This window comes from Pezoporus wallicus, unplaced genomic scaffold (assembly GCF_028554395.1).
Source record: "Pezoporus wallicus isolate ANWC-B61680 ecotype Strahan unplaced genomic scaffold, APGP_CSIRO_Pwel_v1 contig_8143, whole genome shotgun sequence".
Classification (NCBI taxonomy): domain Eukaryota; kingdom Metazoa; phylum Chordata; class Aves; order Psittaciformes; family Psittacidae; genus Pezoporus; species Pezoporus wallicus.
The window spans coordinates 265,923-286,754 of NW_026636259.1; the positions used below are offsets into that span (position 1 = coordinate 265,923).

At 50.6% G+C, this 20,832-nt stretch overlaps 1 protein-coding gene across 2 annotated transcripts in view; it reads right to left on the reverse strand.

Moving 5' to 3' along the window:
- Positions 1–20,832, reverse strand: part of LRRC75A (leucine rich repeat containing 75A) — a 70,789-nt gene that overhangs the window by 983 nt on the left and 48,974 nt on the right. For both annotated transcript variants that reach the window (XM_057399498.1, XM_057399497.1), the window contains exon 3: positions 17,417–17,529. In XM_057399498.1, coding sequence (XP_057255481.1) covers positions 17,417–17,529 — 113 coding nt within the window. The remainder of the gene's footprint in view (positions 1–17,416; positions 17,530–20,832) is intronic.

Consider the following 20,832-nt stretch of genomic DNA (forward strand, 5'->3'; position numbering starts at 1 on the left):
CATCACCCAAGGCTCCATCCAGCCTAGCCTTGAACACAGCCAGGGATCCATCCCCAAGCACCCCTCGGTTGCAGAACAAGAAGGCTAACTTAAACTACCGATAGATCTCTTTGTTTAATACAAGTTTTTGTAGTTCTTTTTCTTATGGCGATGCAAAACCTATTATTAAATGATCCAGTGCCATTTATTGCTCTACATCAACCAATCTGGACTCCCACTAAACTGCCCTGTGCCCTGGGGACCCATTGCAGGGGCACTGCTATTTGTGGTTTGCTGGCTTAGCTGCAGCCTCAAACGCACACCTCCACAGTAATTTAACAGGATCTATACTTATCCCTTTAGAAGGGCTCATTTAACCTGTACGTGGGCAGGAAGATAGCTGTTAATGTGATGCACTTCTCTCAATTGGGACTTTGGGGGGGGTGGTGGAAAGAAACCAGTGAAATAGTATATTTATTATTACAAGGAATAAAGTGGTGCTCATCTTTTGGCAGCTATTGCTCTCCCATCTGTACCACTGCATCACTGCTGGAACAGCCCCAGCAAGCGAGGTGTAGAGAAGCTGGAGCCCTCCGGGTGATGCCTCACTCATAACCACTTCCCACCTAACCGAACTAAATTACTCTTGTCTTGCAGCGTTTGAGCACCAAAGGTGGTTCTAGCGGGATCAAGCTGTCAAGTGAAGCATGGTTTCCCTGCAAAGAAGTGAGAACCATTTAATAGTCTGGCTAAAATCAGCATCTAGGGATTGATCCTTGTTTCATCCAGCACAGAGGGATGCTGCGTGCCTGCCTTCATGCAACTGCCTGTGGGGCTTGAACTTAGCAAAGCCATGAGGGTAACAAAAGGGGAATAGGGATAACTTCAGGGCAGCTCTTGTGTTGTTTGGAGCTGCCTTCAATAGTGCTTCACATTGGGTTTTTCCTTGCTTCTGCCAGCAAGTAAAAGAGAATTCCTCACTAGGGCTCCATCCGTTTCCCCTTGAGAGGGATTTAGCTGGTACCTACTGCAATGGATTGATTATCTTGTATAAATAGCCTTTCCCCCCTGATGCTCTGCACTCTGTATCCATGGCAGAGGAAATCTCTGGAATCACCGGGTTGGAGCAGCCCCTGTGTTTGTGTTTGGGGGGGGGTGGAATTTGCTGTTCTGCAGCAGCCTGCGCTCAGTCTGTCCCTTGGGAAACAAAGCAATCCCGAACCTGATTTAGTAGGAACAGTTGTGTGGATATTCCACAGCTCCTCGTGGAAATGAGGGGGATGTCTGCTAGCAAACAGCTGTGAAAACGTTCAGCCCTGCCATAAAGGTTGCTGCAGAACGGCTCCAAAGCTCTGGAGGAAAAGCTTACCCTTAACCAAATCCCTATGAGCTCTAGCACAGGATCAGTTACTCCCGCTTGGTTTCATCCTCTCATTTCATAGGGATATTCCATAGGGGAAGAGACAGATTTTCTTCCCCATCTGGAAACACTCTGTGGGGTTTTGACCAGCATAATGATAGGATTTGGTATACAGTCATGCACTAAACTGATAACACTTTGGCAGGATGCTGATGGGAAAGCGGTATTAACTCAGGCCAGAACACGTTCCCCTGAACAAGAACAGTGATGTTTAGATCAAAGAGCATTAAAAGAAAGGGATTTCCTCCTGGTTTCATTGCTCTAAAGCACAGATCAGGACATGAGTTGCCCATGCATCAGGTAATAAAGTAGAATTGGGCTGTTGAGCCACTTCCTTAGGGGTGGGCAAAGGAAGAGCTTGAGAAGAAGGAAGAGGCAGCCCCATACAGTGAAGAATTTCAGTAAGAGAGTTATAGGTGAGAAAACTACTGAAAATGGGTGGATTTGATGAGTCACCAGGACAAAGCTGAGATAAAAGACTTGCCCTGGACTACTTACTAAGGTAAGCCCTGCAGAGCCTTCTCAATGTCCCTACTCCTGCTTTAAATGACAGGCAAAAGACTGGGATCGTTTGGGACTGGAGGGCAGGAACATAAAGAAATGCAGTAAATGCTGTTAGTAAGAGTGTTGACAAAAGGGTTTAAACTCCCCCAGCCTTAGAGGAGGACCAGAGGCAGGGAAATCTAATTATTTAGCTTTAATGAGGGATGTGATGGAGGTGTATGTAATACAGCTATATTATATAGGTGTTATAGATCAGATATATATATCATTATATAGCAGCCTATGTTCTGTGTATATAAAATGGATATGTAATAGTAAGGATGAATAAAACAGAGAAGAGGAGGATAGGCTGCTCTTTCTTTGGCGCTTTGACACCCACTGATGCTCAAACACTAAACTCCCAGGGGATGAAAGGGAAGGAGCCTGTACACAGGGCTTGGATGAAGCCCCAGCCCCAGCCAGGAGATATCACTGAGCTCAAGGGCTCTGTGGGAGGTCCAGAGCAGAACATGGGAAGTCATGTTTGCTAGGATTTAACAGGAGAAAACAAAAGGAAATCGGGTCTGTGTCCTGGGGGGGAATAGGAGGAATCCCATAACTCAAACAGGGCCCTTTCCCTTCATCACCAGGAGCCTGGAAAAGGGTTGGTGGGCCTGAGACCCCAAGATGCTGCTCCAAAGGCTGTGGCAGGAGGCTGGGAGCATATCAGAATAGACCCATACGTGCTGTGTATGTTGTTCTGTAGCTGCTCCTTATTCAATCTAGGGAAAGAGCCAGAGCAAAAGGCTTCTACTTACACCAGGAGCAAGGAAATGACCCTATTTCCCAAGCTGAGTGCAAAAAGCTCCTGTTACCAGGTTCGTGATGCTGCCTGCTTGGATACTTCCCTTTTTCCTCCTCCTCTTTTGTTTGACAGAACCCCAACGTGAAGGATGAAGCCCAAAAGCAATGCGGACAGAGCCCAGGTCAGGATGGGACCTCCCAAAGCTTGGAGCCTACATGGGACCACCACAGCTCATGCTCACCCTTTACTTCATCCTTATGTTGGCACTCCGATGGGTGTGTTCCCTGTTGTGATTACTCCTAAGCTCCTTGTCTAGTGGCACCCTAAATAGAGGTTTAAATAGCATAATTGACACTCTCTGCTGTTCACAGCCTTCACAAAGGAATAGCATGGAAAGATTTCACTTCTCAAATTGATTCAGGGGAAAGAGGATTGTTAAAGGTATAAATGTAAAAAGATGTCATTTTAAAGCCCCTTGCAAGCTTACCAATAAACACATCACCAGTTCCTGAGTCTTTGCTGTTAAGAGCTAAAGCCCCAGTGGGAATTAGCTATTTCGGGCTCTTCTCATAGCCAAGAGCCTTCCAGTTTTGCTAAGGTATGCAGTTCTAATGTTATAAAGCCTGGACATCCCCATTGCTAACTTACTTTCCCTGCTATCAGAAGTCCAGCCTGCTCCTCCGGTGATCCTAAAGATCTCCTATTGCCATGGCAAGAGCAGACCCTGGGCTCCTTCTCAGCTCCAGCACAGCCTGGTTTTAAGCATCAGAAGAGCATAGCTGGAGGGGATGCTGAAACCTTCCCTCCGTGTTCTCCCTGCAGCAGCATCCCATCACTGCAGGCTGCTGCTGGTGGTGCGGGATGCTCGCAGCAGCCCTCTGCGTGCCCAGGCGCTGCTCCAGGAATAGCTCTCTGTTTACACATCTTCCCAAATCCCACTCCGTTTTCCTTGGCTCCGCAGGCCTGCTCCTCCTTACCCCATCAAGCTTGCTGTTGGATGGCAAGAGTAATTTCTGTGCACGCAAGAGCATCCCCTGCACCAGGATAACTGATACGGGCCGAGTGGCTGTGGCCACAGGGCGGTGGTGGAAGGACCACGGGCATCAGAAAGATCTTGATCCATATCACAGTGAGATAAAGCCCATTAATTCACGTTTCTTTACTAAATTGACTCATTTCTTCACTAAATTACCCCAAACCTGTGCCATGTCTCCACAGACACGCATTAAAGTCTAAAATACAAAGGAGAAAGAGCCGGTTTTAGCCCTGGGTGATGCTGACCCTTTCCACCAACCCCACCTCCTTCATCTCGACCCGGTTGATGAAGAGCCATCCACTAGAGAGCACTGTCACCCAGCCCTTGGTGCCCCAAAGCCAGCAAATCACCCCAAACCCACATCAGAAAGGACACAGCCTAAGAACTGTACCTTGCACATGTGTTTCCACCTTGCAGACACCGTCTCATCTCTGGTATGGTGAAGGCACACCGGTGCCATTAGATACCCTACCTGCCCTCCTCTGCTGGGTATGTCCCGTAGGCAGAGTTAGCCAAGAGCTGACGATGGCTTTGGAGAGCTGCAGTCAGGCTTTCAAGACCCAGATCCAGCTCTGAACACACCTAAACACCCTAATATAGTCCAACTAACATGCATGTGGAGGAAGGAATCTGAACCAGCACCAAAATACCTCCTTGGGGAGAAGCAGAGTGAAGAAGAAGAGAATGAGGAATAAAAGAAACAGAGAAGAGTTGCTATTAGAGGTTGGGTGGATGAATTTACTTTAACATTTCCCAAAATGCCTCTAATTCCACCCCAGAGCATCTTCCTGAGGAAGGGAAATAAAGGACACATTTTCTTGGCATTAAGTCTTTGGCAATGCGATATTTAGTCCCCTTCTAAAGCCAATGTGCCTCAATCCTGAGCTAGCACCAAGAAGGGAAAGCAAAGGGAAGGAAGGTCAGGGCAAAAGTGCAGCAGGGCTTCTGCCCTGTCTTTTGTGGGCTGCTGCAAGTGCAAAGGCTGCACTGATTTGGGATTGATTTACATCTTCTGCCTCGAGGAGGAGAACATCAACACCCAAAAGGAGCCAGACACATTGAACGAGTTATTGAAATGAATGTAAAGGGCGGGGGGAACTCATACAGTGGTTTTGGTTTTCAATCCAAACCACATAAATCTGACCCCCTAACATTACCCAAGTGACAATGACAGATCCACTACCTGGGAATTCAAGGAAAGTCCACCCAGGTCCAGCTATTGGGGTTATTTGGTGCCCTATAGCTGCTCACAGGGCCCTGTGCTGGTAACCCCGAGAGAAGATCCCATGGCAAGGTTAAACCAGAAAGAAACCACATCAAGGATGGACCAAAAATCACACCCAGCCCTTCTCCTGGCCAAGCTCCATCAGCAACCCATCCTCCCCTGCCTCTAGCTGCGGGGTTACTGCTGGGTCATCATTTCACAGCATCTTTGTGGTGTTCAGCCAAAGGACCCGATTCAACCTTTAAAAGCAAGAAGCTTCTTGGAAAATGAAGCTCTGTTCCCTGAAGAAGCAGCTCGAGGAGTGTCCCCAGTAGGGATAATTAAGCAGCGCTGCTCTCCTTTGATGCTGCTCTGCCACCTCCTTGTCGCGGTCCAGATGCGAGGAGTGAAGATTCAAGCGTTCAGTGAAGCTCCGCATAAGAACCACCATTTCTGTGTTACAAGGACAGGGATTTCTTTTCCCCCAGCTTGTTTCCAATTTCCTGCTGAACAAAATCCTAAAAATAAGCCTTTGGGATCCATCAAAATGCTTTGCTATAATTATAACTGCCTTAAACTTATTGCAACCAGAAAACGTCATTGTCCTGCTGTTGGAATACTCTCTTTTTCCAGCCCCATCCTCCCCAAAATGAAACTAATTTATACCCTCTTTCCTGTGATACATTTTGCTCTAGAAACCTGCCTTTTCCTGTAGTGAAATCCTGCTGGAATACACCCAACAAACTCGATGGCAACGCAACAAGGAACCGCAGCCGAGGCCACATTGCCAGCGCGCAGTGGCAGAAAAGGCCGTTGGCACAAGTGCCAACAGAGAGAACAACCAGAAACGTAAAGGAAAAACAACACGTTGGGATTGGTGCTTCTATAAATGACCTCCTGGAGGAGGCTTGGAGCAGAATAAGAGCTTGTCCAAGTTTGCATCGTAACAACCGACAGTTGGTGACCCAATAAACACCATTTCCTTTACATCCTAACACAGGATTCAAAGAAAAGGCTGAAAAGACTCTTGGAAAGGGGGGATTTGAGTTGATAGATAACAACCACCCAAGGAAGTATTGGATTTACAAGAGCAGCTCCTCACCAGAGAGAAAGGAAGCTGATGTGCTGTGGTTTGAGTGGGAAAAGGGCCTTTGAATTGAATTCTAGCCCTCGGTATCCAAAGCAGACACCAGAGGGAATCACAAGTAAATTGCTCATAAACTCATCCAACTTCCTGCCAATACGTTTAAAACAGTTCCAAAAATGGTGAGCTCAAAGGAAAAGGAGGAGAAAAGAAATAGGGGTGGGGAGCGGCAAGAGGAAGGGGCACAATGGTGGGAGATGGGAGATCCATGGGGATAGATGGATGGAGCAGGGCATCCTGATGGCCGGGGCTCCTCCTGCAAAACCAGGCTGGATCAATGCTTGCCTGCTCCTTCTCTGTCCCACCCACCAGAGATTTCAGGGACAAAGAACTGAGTTTTGCTGCATCTTGTCAAAAGGGGCTGGTTTTAGTCATGTCCCATCCATCCCTTTCCAGGGCCTGGGGACCTTTGGGATGGAGGAAACGCATGCAAACTGAACAGGCTGCCACTGAAGGGCTGAGGCTCGTGCTTTGCAGAGGCTGTTTGTGCTTCCTGCTCCCTGAAATAAGCTGAATTCCATTAACACAAAGGGGAAGAACACAGGATTTGGGCTGGGGGAAGGGGATTAAGGAAAAAGCTTCAACTCTGATCCTCCAGCCCCGTTTTCCCAGCAGAAACCAGCCCTAAGAGTCAAAAGAAGCCCCTCTCCCAACTGCTCTTCCTGCAATGGGGAATGATCGGCTGCCAAAGTGTGCGCCGGGGGCTTTGCTTCCCCTAAGCTGTTTATTTTAGTGGAGCACAGATCACATGTGGAAGAGTTTAGGCAGGCAGAGGTCCCCTATGGCCTGCGCTGCTCTAATGAGAGCCAGAGCCCGGGATGCAGCCACCAGCCCCGCTCCCATGGTCCCTGCTTGTCCCTCGCACCCAGTGGGACAAGGCTTTCTCCATGGCTAGAAGCTGGTATCACCCTCCTGTTCTCCCCTTATCCTCTCAAATCCTTGGCACATCTTCCACCTCAAGCCAAATCCCTGCCCTTCCCATCACCATCCCAGTGGTGTCCAATGAGAGATTCTGAATCCCAGCACAGCTCCCAGTGCACTCCCAGGTGGATCAGAAAGAAGCCACCTCCTTCTGTTTCAGACAGCTGACACCTACTGCTTGCCATGGCCTACAGCCATCCCATAGCTGTGGGGCTCCTCCAACCATGTTTAGGGGGTCAGGAGCCCCACACCAGCTCTTACTGTGAGCACCCTGTTTACAGACCAGGGCGTTTCTATGCAGTGAGGAGGTCTCATAGAATAAACAGAACCATGGAATGGTTTGGGTTGGAAGGGACCTTAAAGCTCATCCAGCTCCAACCCCTGCCATGGGCAGGGACACCTTCCACTAGAGCAGCTTGCTCCAAGCCTGTGTCCAACCTGGCCTTGAGCACTGCCAGGGATGGGGCATCCCTGGGAGCCTTGGCTGCATGAGCAACCAGCTTCCAAATGAAGAAGATACAGGCAAAGGGAGACAACCAACACGAATGCCTCGCATTTGATGTTATTAAAGCCTTGCTATCGGCTTCTAATTGCGATCTGCACACCTCTCAAAGCCAAACAGCTCCGTTCTGTGTGATTTTCAACCAACAGAGATGACTGTGGCCAAGGAAGCCCTCCCTGCACCGGGGGGATGCATCTGCTTTACATCAGCGTGCGCTGAGCAGAACGGGTCCCACTCAGCAGGGCAGAACAGAGCCACCCTTGTAACCTCGACTTTCATCAGATGAGGACTAACAGGATACAACCTGATCCACTGCTGGGTCCCTGCTCGTGGCTTCAAAAGGAAAAGGGATGGTTTCCCCCCCCACCCCGAGCTTTTTCATGCTGTGTTCCAATGGGATTTAATAGCGCCCATGTCCTCCTGGCTTTATAAACGCAGCCAAAAGCTCACTGGAGCAAGGGCTTGAACCTGCTTTGTTTGCATCCTGTAGGCTCCTTTTCCTGGCCATGGGCTTTCATGCAGCTCACAAAGCTCCTTCATTTAACAGACCCCTTCCGTGGGCCCAAGGTCAGCAGAAAGCAGCGTTACCATTGCCGGGGCTGCAAGAGCAAACAAAAGAGAGCAGGCGCTGAGGCTTTAAGTGCCCAAAGAAAACCTCCTCTTCCCCCAGCACTTCATTGCTCTGGGCACATCATTCCCTGCTAATGGTGGGGATTTCGGATGGAAACAGAGCTAATAGCAGGGGTGAAGCTGGCTGCTGGGTATAACAGAGCAGTAACTCCAGCGGCTGCTCTCTATAGCAAAACACCATCGCTGCCCAGCGCCTGCATCCCTACGGCACTGCAAATCCAAGCAGGAAAACCACTAAAAGCTTCCCTGATTCCCCCCTGGCTGGCTCTGTAACCTGCTTGCTAAAGGCCAGGCTCTGCTATCAGCTCTATCAATAAACCACAGACCAATCCAGCTTTCCAAACACAAACATGCTGTCCTTCTCTCTGTTTTCCATAGCCAGCAGCGGGGAGGTTTCCTGTGGCTGTGCTCTGAGCTGCCTGTTAGAGAGGAAGGGGCCGTGCTGGAGAGATGTGGCCAACAACAGATCCTCCCAAGGCAAGTAATTTGTCTGTATTACATGAAAACACACATAGATATATATTTATGTGTGTATATATATATATATTTGTGTGTATATACATATCCCAGGTCTCCAACTCAGGATAATGAGCCACATTTTAGCACTCGGTAGCCAGCAGGACCCAACAGCTGATTAAACAGGGGAACACAGGAGAAGCCTCGCTCCAGATGGGCATTTCTCTTCGCCAAGATGCTGCCGAGGAATGCTCCCCATTCCCAACAGCAAGGTGAGACGTGACCGTTGGGAGAGCACACTGGGATGCTTTTTCTCCCCCAAACCCCTCCTCAGCTTCCCAGTCTGGTGCCAATCCTGCACAAGGGGAGGGTGAAACACATGGAAGAGCATATTGCCACCCTGGGCAACACGTTGCAGCAGTCTTGGGGCTGAGTGCCCCCTTTCTTAGGGACCGGGATGTGTCAAAACACAGGCTGCCGTGTGCTGGCGAGGGATGCAAACCCCAAAGTTCAGACCTGAACAGGGGCAGGGGCTCTCAGATTGCATCTCCCTTTCATCAGAGGTGCCAAGCACCCCTTTTGAGATGCAAAAGAGCCTTCTGTGCTCTCCCCGGGGCTGGCAGGATGCTCAGCCTGTGGCCAAAGGGGCTTTTCCCCCCTCTATCCACCACCTATAAACCACTTCTGATGATGAAGAGTCAAACTGGAGGGAGATGAGACAAGTTTGTGCCTGGGTCACCATGGGGTGAGTGGGGACCTCAAGGGGGACAGATGGAGAAGGCCTGGATGTGAGTAACCAGAGGTAGGATGGACTTGAGATGCAGGAGCCCAGGCCAGGAAAGGTCCAGCCTTGCTCCCAGTGTTCACACGCTTCATGCCCCATCCCTGGCAGTGCTCAAGGCCAGGTTGGACACAGGGGCTCGGAGCACCCTGCTCTAGTGGAAGGGCTTGGAACTGGATGAGCTTTAAGGTCCCTTCCCCATGGCAGCAAGGAGCAGCAGTGCTCCCAGTGCCAGGCCCTGTACTCATCAGCAAGGGACAAATCCTGGTGCTCTGGGGTTCAGGCTTTAAACAGTGGAGCCACGCAGACAGCTCACAGAGGGCAATGAACAGGGCAAGGGCTCATTTTACACAGGGAGTCAATGGAAAACCTCAAGCCCCTTTCCAACAGGCCAGCTTGGCCTGCAGCCCTCACCCGGGTGGCATTTCAATGTGCATTCATTATTTACAGCTTCCAAAGCAGGTCTTTGCTAACGCCAGCTCCTGGTGCAGAGGAAGGAGCTGCAGCCTCACCAGGATCAGGGAGCTGGGAGGGATAACCTCTCCCTGCACAAAAGGGCAGCCATGAGATGCCATCTATCAGACACCATCCATTGAACACCATCCACCAGACACCATCCATCAGACACCATCCACCAGACACCACACATCCCACCTCATCAGCAGCTTCCCTTCAGCTGCACAGAGCAGAAAGACAGGCAGACAAAGCCGGGATGCCCTGGTGATGGATGATGTGGGAGAAGCCATGGAAGCAGCTGGTTACACACCAGAAGGTTTACTAGGTTGAATGTGTCAATGGAATAGAAACCAGAACAAATACAGGATAAGAATTGGGATTGTAACTGGGAATGACACAGAGCATCTCGTTTGAGCCTGCAGAACAGTTTGGGTTGAAATGGACCTTAAAGATCATCTAGATCATGGCATGGAAGGGAACAGAATGGAAAGGAATAGGACTAGACTATTTCAGTTGGAAGGGACCTGCAATGATGACCTAATCCAGCTGCCTGACCCCTTTAGGACTGACATAAGGCTCGTTATTAAGGGCACCATCCAAATGCCTCTTAAGCACCGGGTCTGAATGCACACGAAGGGGCACAGCATCCCTTGCTCATGCCCCCAGGTACAGCAGCGCTGTGCTCTCCGGAGCCGTGCCAGCCATGAGGAAACCCCTGGCCAGCAACAAAGAGCTCCAGGGACCACCTGATTTCAGCCTCCTGGTTTCAGCTCACGAGCACCTTCATCCCCATCGCTGCCCCATGCGAGCAGCCCTGGATGGGAAGAGCAAGGGCAATGCCCAGCAATGGTCCATATGGAGATGCTGCTGTGGTGTCCAGCAAAACCAACTCATTCCCATCCCAAACTTGGTGGCACAGAACAAATCGGATTCCCCCTCAAGACCAGCACCGAGCAAACAGGATGGCAGCTTCTTAAACTGCCCCGAGCAGCGTGTTGTGGAGTTATTGCTCCATCACAGCCCTCATAACCGTTTCCTCCCTTGGATTTACAGGGCTTCACCTTCCCCCCCCGCATCAGGCATTCCATTGGGGCGCCGCTCGGCCTTGTTTCCGTCACTCCAAAGGTCATCCCAGTGCTCCTGACTCTTGACGTTCAACAACAAACATCCCAGTGCTTTCCTTTCGAGCCTCTTGGGAAGGACAGGCCACCCTGCCATCAAGGGACCCTGCCAAGGGGACGCTCCAGGCTCCATCGGCAGTGGAATGCAACCCATCTAAATGCCTTTTCCTCCCAGGCTGGATCCTGGATGAAGTCAGCCTCAGCACACATTTCCTCTGGGAACCACACTTCTGAGTGTGGGATACCCCTTTGCCCCAGGGGGCTCCCTCCTGCGTGGCCAACAAGTAGCTGGTGACAAGGGATAACCAGGCATCACCTTGCAGGGCGCTTTTGGTGGTTATTTAATACTTCCAGAGGATTTGAGTGCTGAACCACAGCAATATGCAGAGATTAAATCCTCATTTCCAGCCCTCTTGATAGGGGCAATCACAAGAGGAGGGGTACAATAAAGCTTGGAGAATGCCTCTCTTGTGTTTCTAGGGCAATGAACGGAGCTAACGTAGTAAATAACCCCGGTATTTGTAATGCTGCAGGATACACAGAGGGAAAAGCTCTGCTCCAGCCCGGTAGAGCTCTTATTAACAATTGCCATGCACCAGCAGCCAGCAGTTGGTATCGAGTGCCTCCCCTGGGAAATGAACTGCTTTCCGCCTGCATCCCGATGCAATCATCCCAAACAAACAGAGCCCTGTGTTACAACACACAGCCAGGACAAGGGCAAACCCCAGCAGCCTCTGGTGCAGGGGGTCACAGCCTGGTCCACCCAAGGGGATGAGGCATCTTCCGGAGCCATCACCATCACACCACTGCAGCAGGTATCTGCCTCCCCACCTGGATGGCAGCGCAAGGGTTCAGGGACTGCGTTTTGGTTCTCTGCCCCTTCTGATCCCTGGGACACCCATGTAATGTAGGGCAAAGTCAAGCCCCACTGTCACAGGCAGAAGAGCTCACCCACTCATGGGTCCCAAAGGTCTCTCTATAGCACACACACACACACACACACACATAGATGGGGTTTAAAGGCAGAGGAGAGACTGTGTGATTCCTGCTCCACATCCTCCCACCAGCACCCCTTCGTGCTGGATGCACTGAAGGGACTCTTTGTGGCAGCAGCTACAACTTCTCCTATCGCTCGCCCACAAGCAGAGGACCTTCATCCACAAACATTCTGTTTCCAGAAGGAAGGGCACATTATTCATGCATCAGCCTTCCCCCCCCCCCCCCCATAAAACTCCCTTTTTCCTTGGCTTCACAAGGGCTTTGTAAGGAAACACAAGCAGGCACTGCAAGCGAGCATGAAAATCAGCACCCACCATTCCTCCAGGACAGAGATGGTTTGTGCCCCTGGTGACATTAGGAGTGGGATGCTAAAAGATCATTCCTACCAACCAAACAAGGCTGCTTAACCCCTGTTAACCTAAAGCAGAACACCCTCCTCTTCTGTTTGAGCACTGACACTACCTGGCTACTCAGAAGGAAAGGGGTTTAGCTTCCTGTGCAGGCAGGGAACAAGGCAGCCTTGTCCCAGGCACACAGCTCCCTTCTGTAGGGAAAACACATTGGGATAAAACCTGCATTTCCCCTTGTGAATCCAATTCCTGCCTCTATAAAGCAGCAGCCGTGGTCCCATCCTCTCTGACATGGCTGCTTTGGCACTACCTGTTGTCCCAGCCCAAGGATGTGCAACCCCAAACTTAATGTCCCCAACCCTAAATGCACCATGGGCCTGTGCAATGGGGACAAGCCAGGAGCTGGAGGACAATGAATCAAGCAGCATTTCTGCCCTTGGCAGAAGTATTTTACCCCATGCTGATGGTGCTGACACAGGATGGATGTGGCACACTGTGGCCTATGGGACAAACTGCAGATACCAGGGGCTGGAGGCATCAGCCCTTTCAACCAGCTCCAGCAGGGTTTACCTTCCACCCCAGACTACCAGATACCCTCCCTGGCTTGTTGCTGCATCAGCAGCCGCTGCAAAACAGCATCTCACAGGCCTAATCCATCACTTGGTTCCTCCCCAGGTCCTGCTGGTACCCGAGGGATGCACAAAACCAGAGCCAGGAGCTGCTGCATTTTCAGCCTGCTTCAGCTGGGAAAAGCAAAGAAAACAAACACAGTTTTCTGTCCTTAGCATCTAAAACCCTGTAATTTGCACACATTACATGGAGAAATACCTATTAGACAATGGCTTTTACACCCCCAGTGTGGTTCCCACCGAGGCAGGGCCACAGGCAACCGTTTCCCTACAGAAATGGATGGCAACAAATAAATACTCATTTGCTGTGTTCACCTTATTCATACCCACAGAACAGGACAGCTACTGTTGGGCACTTTCAGGATTAAATATATCCTCCATCTCAGACAATCACAGCCCATCCGACACAACTTTCCTAACCTGTCCTGAGGTTTTCAAGCCACAAAACTGCCTGACCCAGAGAAGAATCAGCGCTGAGCCACAAGCTAAAACGTGTGGGGCTGCCAAACCCCCTTGGCCAAGGAATTAGGGGCTCACCCTTCCCATTGGCAATGACTTATTGAGGTTACACACGAGCAGAGCATCCCCATGGGTGCTTGCTTGGGTGCCTTTGGCTTGTGAGGAAAACAACAGACTATGAAGTTAGGCTTCAACTTTAAGAGAGTGAAGGAAATAAACGCCTAAGATCTGGGTCCTAAATCCATCCTCAGCCTCCTGAGGCCTGACTTTTCCAACTGGAAAGACCTCAGTGGTGCCCAGCACACTTGTGCCTCCGTCAGACACTGACCTTGTCCCTTCCTTGTCCCTCGCTATCAAGGTTATCTTAAGAACCCAATGGCTGTTGTGGTAACACAGCAGGAATGTGGTTGGGCACCGATTCCTGCTGCTTGTGGAGCGGAGAGAAGTAAAGGCACCAGGAAAACGCATGTGAACTGAGAAAGATCAGATCCTTGCCCTTCACATGGCCCAGAGCAATGGGGGAAGGAGATGGATGAGCGAGGGCCAGGAGCTCTGAAGCACAGAACGGGTTTATGAAGTGAAGAAGGTGCCACATTGGCTCCTCCCAGTGTGGACTCCCCCCTGTAAGCTCTGTACCAGGCTCAGGGCAGGCACAGGCTTCTTTTGGGGGGTTTCTCATGTGACAGAGTGAAAAAAATCCATGGGTTTAGGTCCAGATTGACTCCATCTAATCCCAGTGCTCAGACTGAGCTGCTCCACCCTACAGCCCAATGCTTCACACTCCGGTGACATCAACAGGAACCCCGTGCAAAGGAAGGCTTTACAGAACCATTCTGTGATGATTCTATGATGTAAAATGGGGATAGATTGGGAACTAGGGTATGAATAATCCATATTCCATCAGGTGCTGCCCGCTGCTAAGCCTGGTGGGGCAGGCACCACCGCTCCATCCCCTCCCTGGTGCATCCCTGGCTCATCGCTGTCACTGCATGCACAGCAGCAAACAAAGGTAACGCACAACCCAGGGATGGGAAAGGCACAGGAAAGCCATGGAAGCGATTTCCCCCTGGGAAACACCTCCTCCCTCCCCTCCAAGCACGCAAGCCCGTGCTCCAAAGCAATCACAGACACACGGAGCTGTGATTACCAGCTCTGCTTTTCCAAGGCTGAAGGCAAGCGCTTGGCAGCAGGAGGAGGAGGGAGATTCCAGCATCTAATTTGACACTTGCCAGTTCAACTCTGGGCTGGAATTGTGTCCTTAGGCAGAGCCAGAGACGGCCAAATTACTTTAGCAGGCTGGTTTCATCCTCCTGCTATTGGCTACCCGGCCAGGCAAAATGATGTATGCTTAACATAAAGGGATGTGATTCAGAGGGAGACAGCAAGTGAGAGACAGACAGATTTAGAATACATACATATAAAAATAAGGCTGTTTGGCACAGGTTTGGGTGCTCTGGCAGCACAGCAGAGCGGGGCAGCCAATGCTGAGAGCTTCCTCCCTCCATTTAGCTCCGTGTGTGCACACACAGAGGCTGAACACATGCCTGGGGTGAGGTGGAAAGGGAAAGCACCAGCCTCCCCCCTTCTGCCTACGCTGCCTGGATGTAGCATCACCAACTGCAAAGCCAGCTCCAGCCCTCTGTCCCCATCCTCCTCCTGCAGCTGCTCCCCTTCCCGTTAGCACCTGTAATGAACACGGCAGTCGTGGCATGAAGAAAAGCCATTTTCCCTTGTGAGCGTTGGCCCACGTGTCTGTTCAGGCTCATTACAGCTCCTTGGCTTTGCTCAGGGCTGAGCTGTGCCCATGTGCGGGGCTCCCCTTCACAGCCGGGGTCCCAGGGTGGGCTGGTCCAAGGGAGATGGAGCCATTGATCCACCCCACTGCTGGTGGCTACATCCCGTGCTGCCCAAGGGAAATGCCAGCAGGCATGTCGTGAGGAAGGGATGCTAACCCATTAACTGTGGGCATCGGAGGAGGTGGCAGTACAAGATACCCAGAAGTTACCATCCCTTCACCAGCCCTGAGCAAGAAGAGAAACATCCCACTAAAGCCCTTTGATCCCACAACTTGGAAAGCCTTTTAATCAAAGAGAGATCAGCATTGCACAAGCATATCCATTCCTACAAATGCACTCCCCATCAGCTCCTGATCACAGGGATACTTAAGCCCCAATTCCTTCCCAAACCCAGGTGCACGGGCAGCCCCAGTGTCCATCCCTGCACAGACAACTCATGGGCTGATTGATGTGCTTTGGGTAAGCCAATCACTATTAAAGCACTACTGCAACACAACAGCATGCACATCACAGTCCATTTTCCAACCCTTTCCCTATAATAATCCCTGATTTAAAACACCACCAGAGACCCCCGAGCTCTGCTTGTACTATAGCCAAAGGCTTGTTATCACAGCTGTGAATTTAAGCCAGTTTCCACCCAAACCCAAGGTTGACTCCAACTTGCAGCAAAAGGTTGGCATCAACTCTCCCATGCCCACCATGGGGATGGTTGGAGGAGGGATGCTTCAGGTTTTCCAGCCCATTCCTGCTTCCCAGGCACGATTATGCTGCTCTCCTCTGCACTTGGGATGCAGCAGGGAAAGGGCAATGGACAAGGAGGAAAACACCTCTGGGTGAGCAGGAAGCAACCTGACAACACACCATGCATGGGGAAACAGTGACGAGACTGGAGATAACTGAGGACTCGGGAGGGGTTCATCTCCTGCCTCCCTCTGAGCCCTGGCTCGTAGCTGTGAGCGCTTCCCTTCTTCATGGTGGATTTGTTCCTCCCCAACAAGCACCTAAACCAGAAACCCAGGCAAATCCCATCCTACAAACCCTGGCTGGAGCAGAGCCAGCGCCGCGGGTTGACAGCCCCACGGTCGCTGCTGTGTGGTCAGGGCTCATTTCGGGCTGAAACCTCAGCCCCTGCTATTAAAACCATGGAAAACCTCAGCTGTTTCCCAGCTTTTCCAAGGGAAGGCAAGTGCTACACAGCAGGCTTGTAAGATAAAGCCTGGCAAATCCCTGCCATACGGATGTGCTGGCATTAAAGCTCCAAGCTGATAATTAAGGCCAGGGACTGGTAATTAAAGACAGAGCGGCACAAATCACTGCTTGTCTTTCGGGCTGTACAGCCCCAACAGAGCTCATAGAATCCCAGGCTGGTTTGGGTTGGAAGGGACCTTAAAGCTCATCCAGCTCCGACCCTCTGCCACCAGAGCAAGCTTTAGTCACTAATACACCTTAAAACACCACAAAAATACCCTTACCATTGCTAAGGAAAAAGAGATGTGTCTCCGCCATCAGGTCTCTGAGGACAACAGGGTGCAAGTGTGCTGAGCCAGATCTCCAGGCAATATGGTCCTAATCCTATTTGGCCATATAATCCTTTATTCCCTCATTTTTCTCCCCTGCTCTTCTCTTTCCAGACTGTTTTTTCACTCGATTACTTCCCACTATGGCTACAAATAGCATCTGCTACAACAGGAAGCAAACCCCTCTCGGGTCCATGAGCCAGCACCTGGATACAACTCCTGACTCTGCCAGATTGTGGCTCCTTTTGGATTTCTCACTTCCCTCCATGAAAATAACAAATATAATGCATAACACCACAGCAAACAAGGAGCTCTTTCCGTTCCTGTCAGCCTCAGCCACAGGTTCCACAGCTCCATGGATCCAGGAGGTTGGAGCTGAGGCTTTGCAGGCGAGGAGAGGACTGGGATCCTTTACTCCCTATTTTCACCCAGCTCCTTTCATGCAAACACGTTGCAAGCCACAATGTGCAGAATAACACGTGCCTGCACATGAAATACAAGCTACTTAGGGTATCTTGGAGCAGCCTCTCTCCTGCTCTCCCATGCCCACCATGGGGATGTTTGGAGGCTGGATGCTCCAGGTTTTCCAGCCCATTCCTGCTTCCCAGGCATGATGACGCTGCTCTCCTCTGCAACTGGGATGCAGCAGGGAAAGGGCAATGGAAAAGGAGGAAAACACCTCTGGGTGAGCAGGAAACAACCTGGTAACACATGGAGGGGGGACTCACCAGGACTGAGGCTTCCTCTTCATGATGCCTTGGCGTCTCCACTGCGAGTGGGGGCTGAGGTGGTAGGTGAGCTGCCGGCAAAGCTTCTCCATGGCCCCAAGGGAGTCCCCCTCCTGCAAAGACAAGGGAGGACACCAGGTAAGGTGCCTGGAGCGTTAGCATCGCACCCACAGGATGCTCTGACCCCAGAGCGCTCCCTGCTAGGAGCTGGCAGGCCATAAGGAACCACACTGAAATAAGAAGAGAAGGGGGGAAAGAATCCCCATTGATTGCTAAGATGCTTCAAGGATGGGGCATTTCAACCCACCCTGCACCCCTCTGGATACTGCTGCGGAATGAACACACGGGTGCACGAGTCCTGCCTGCTTAAGGATGATGAGGTCCCTTCAGGGGATCCACAAGGCAGGCTTGTCCCTGCAGGCCATGCAGAGCAGCCCCGTTACCATTTGACACTACCTGCTAGCTTTCAGCACTGAAGGTGTGCGGAGATTGAGTGAGTAAATCAAACTACCCATCCATAGCCCTCAAAACTGCTTTACGGAAGAGCAAACACTAAGAGGCTTTAGGAGCTAATGGAGATCTTGGGAACAGAAACTCTCAAAACATAAAAGCTTCAAGGAAAACAGGGATTTTGGTGAACTCTCCTCAATTCTGATTAAAATTTACCAAATCACCCCAAAGGAGAGGGACCTGGAAAACTCTCAGTGTATGCAAGCATTTGATTCTAGAGATTTTGGTTCCTAAAACCAAACCCCAATCAAATACCACTCTCTGGACTGTTCAATCATGCTTCAAGATCTTTAATATCCTAATGCCTGATATGACATCCAATAATGGAAACCACCCCTCTTGCTCTGCTTGTCTGACTCTCTGAAAAGTCACAAGCAGAGATTAACCTTACCTAAAGGGCAGTAGTGATAACAAGCATCAAGATGTGACTATTTGTGGCTTTATCTACCTGCTGTATCATGAACCACCTTAAAGAAGACAAAGAAACCAAATAAGAAGCCCTAAAATAAGCCCTGCTGCTGCCCTTCACACCCCCTGGTTGCTCAGGGTAGGGATGCTGAGGAAGATGCTGCATCCTCTCTGCCGGACACCGGTTGCTGCTGCTTTCACATCCTCCCCAAGCAGCCTGATTTACACAGCACATTCTCCCACCTCGCCTCCAAGTCTGCAGAGCAGGGCCAGCTGAAGGCATCATAAAGAGTGGATGAAGTGAGGAGCAGTGGGGCTGTTGACAAATCACCTCTGGGTGTGCAGGGAAACAATGACATCGGGTTGACACAGGGGACAGGAACCAAGCAGCACAAAAGCGGGGCAGAAAGGGCACATCCGCAGATGGCCGGAGCACAAATCTCAGCGTAGGACTCATGGTCTTTATCTCCTCTCTTCCACCTCCTCTGTAACACACAAAGCCTTGGCAGAAATCAGGTAGTTTATTCCCAGGTGCCTCCACAGAGATTACCGTGAATTAAAAGCTGATTTAGTGCAGGGGTGATGCTTGCCCAGCTCCATCCGTGCTAACTGGCAGCGAAGTGACAGCATCAATGCTCACTCGCCTCCATCAGGCACACAGTGATGGATGAACTCAGCAGCTCAGGTAGAAACTCCAGACACATGGATACCAGCAGGACAGGGTGTATGGAAAACACCGTGTGAGCACAAGCTGGATACATCATATCCAGCTTCGCATCATAGAAAGCATTTGACAGCCGTACCTCCTGATTCCCAGGAAATACGGGTTTAAGAGCACATTTAAACCCATACTTTTCAACACCTCATTTATCACCACGCTTCACTTGCAACAAGGATTTGAATCCCATAGATTTCAGTGGGATGTCAGCCTATGCTAAACCTCAGGCATGCCAAAATCCCCCCCTCCCACTGGCGACCCTGTGGCAAGGAATATCTATTGCTCCAGGTTGGGATGGGGGAACCCTGGGAGGCTCAGCCTATGAAATGAACACAGAAACATAATGAAAGAGGAGGGTTCATTGCATGTTTGCCACTGGAAGGCCTGGAAGCACATTGCAGCCATGCTTCAGTTAAACCATTTCGGGAGGCAACAGCATAGGCTGCTCCCTTTAACCATGCTCTCTGCCAACAACACCTTCACTGCATCGTGTGGAAAAACTCCTTTTGAAAAGGGAGCACATCGAGAGCTCCAAGGAAAGATGCTGGAGCAGGATAAAGCGTATTTTAACCCTTATCTCACAGCCTTCACACAGTCATCCCTATCAGGCCGCTCTTTCATCCCTTTATACTTCACAAGCAAGCTCGACTCACAAGCACTGCAAGTACTGGGCTGCTTCTATTTTGGGGTTTTAAAACACGACTGAGAGAACAGAACTCCTTCTGGTCTTGGTACAGTGCGAGGGAATAAGCCAGCCACAAAAGAATGGTCTTCTCCACCCTGACCTGTAGACAAATGCCCCACTTCAGCACTGGGATAAATTAACAGCCCATTTCAGAGGCTTCATAAGATGCTATTTTGGTGCGAGGCTCCTTGCTCCTGCACATCTCATTTCCATCACTGCACCTCACCTGCCCATGGGCGAGACACAAACCTCTCTGCTGCCAAGAACCCAAGTTTTACCTCCCTGCAATTCCAGGCCGGACCCCAGGGGTAGGGAAGCTGCCCTGGATTGCCCAAACATGTGCTCAGAACAGAGGTGTAGCTGATGGGGTGCCAAAGCCTCATCTTATGGTCTAAACAAAGGCTTCTTTTGCTGTTTATGATCCAGATCTACCAAGAAGTGATTGAAGATGATGCAAACTTGATGGGATGGAGCCAAAGAGCTTGTTTGAAAACCGAGTCAGCTTAAAAGCCAGCCCAATCCACTTGTGTTGCTAAAGGTTTAACCTCACTGCCCTGACACAGCTCATTGGAACTAGATGATCTTAATGTCCTTTCCAATCCTAACTCTTCCATGATTCTATGATTGTCTTAAACCAGACCCAAATGGCAGCAGCGATCATTCCTGAAATAACACATAAGGATCCTTCTCTATGGAAGGCATCCCCAGTGATGCCAAGGAAGGCCTGGTCCCTCCTAGCATCACATTCACAATACGCATGTGTGAAATACGTGTTTGTTACTCTGGATTCCAAGCTTGGGGAGGAAAACTCCAGAGCATCCCAGGGTTGGGGAGATGGGAGGGACCACACTGAGAGCTCAGCTTTCCCACAGAGCTCGGATATGCCCTTTCTCTTAGCATTACATCCACAGGCACCTGATATGTGCTGGTAAGAAGCGGGCAACGAGCCCTCAGCTGAGCTCCCCACAGATCCATCACCTGCACATCTGGAAACATACATGGAAGCAAAAGCTCTTGGTGCCATGACCCTGCACATGGGATCCTGCTCCTGTGTCACGCCTGCAGCAAAACTGTTCTGAGCATCACACAAACGGG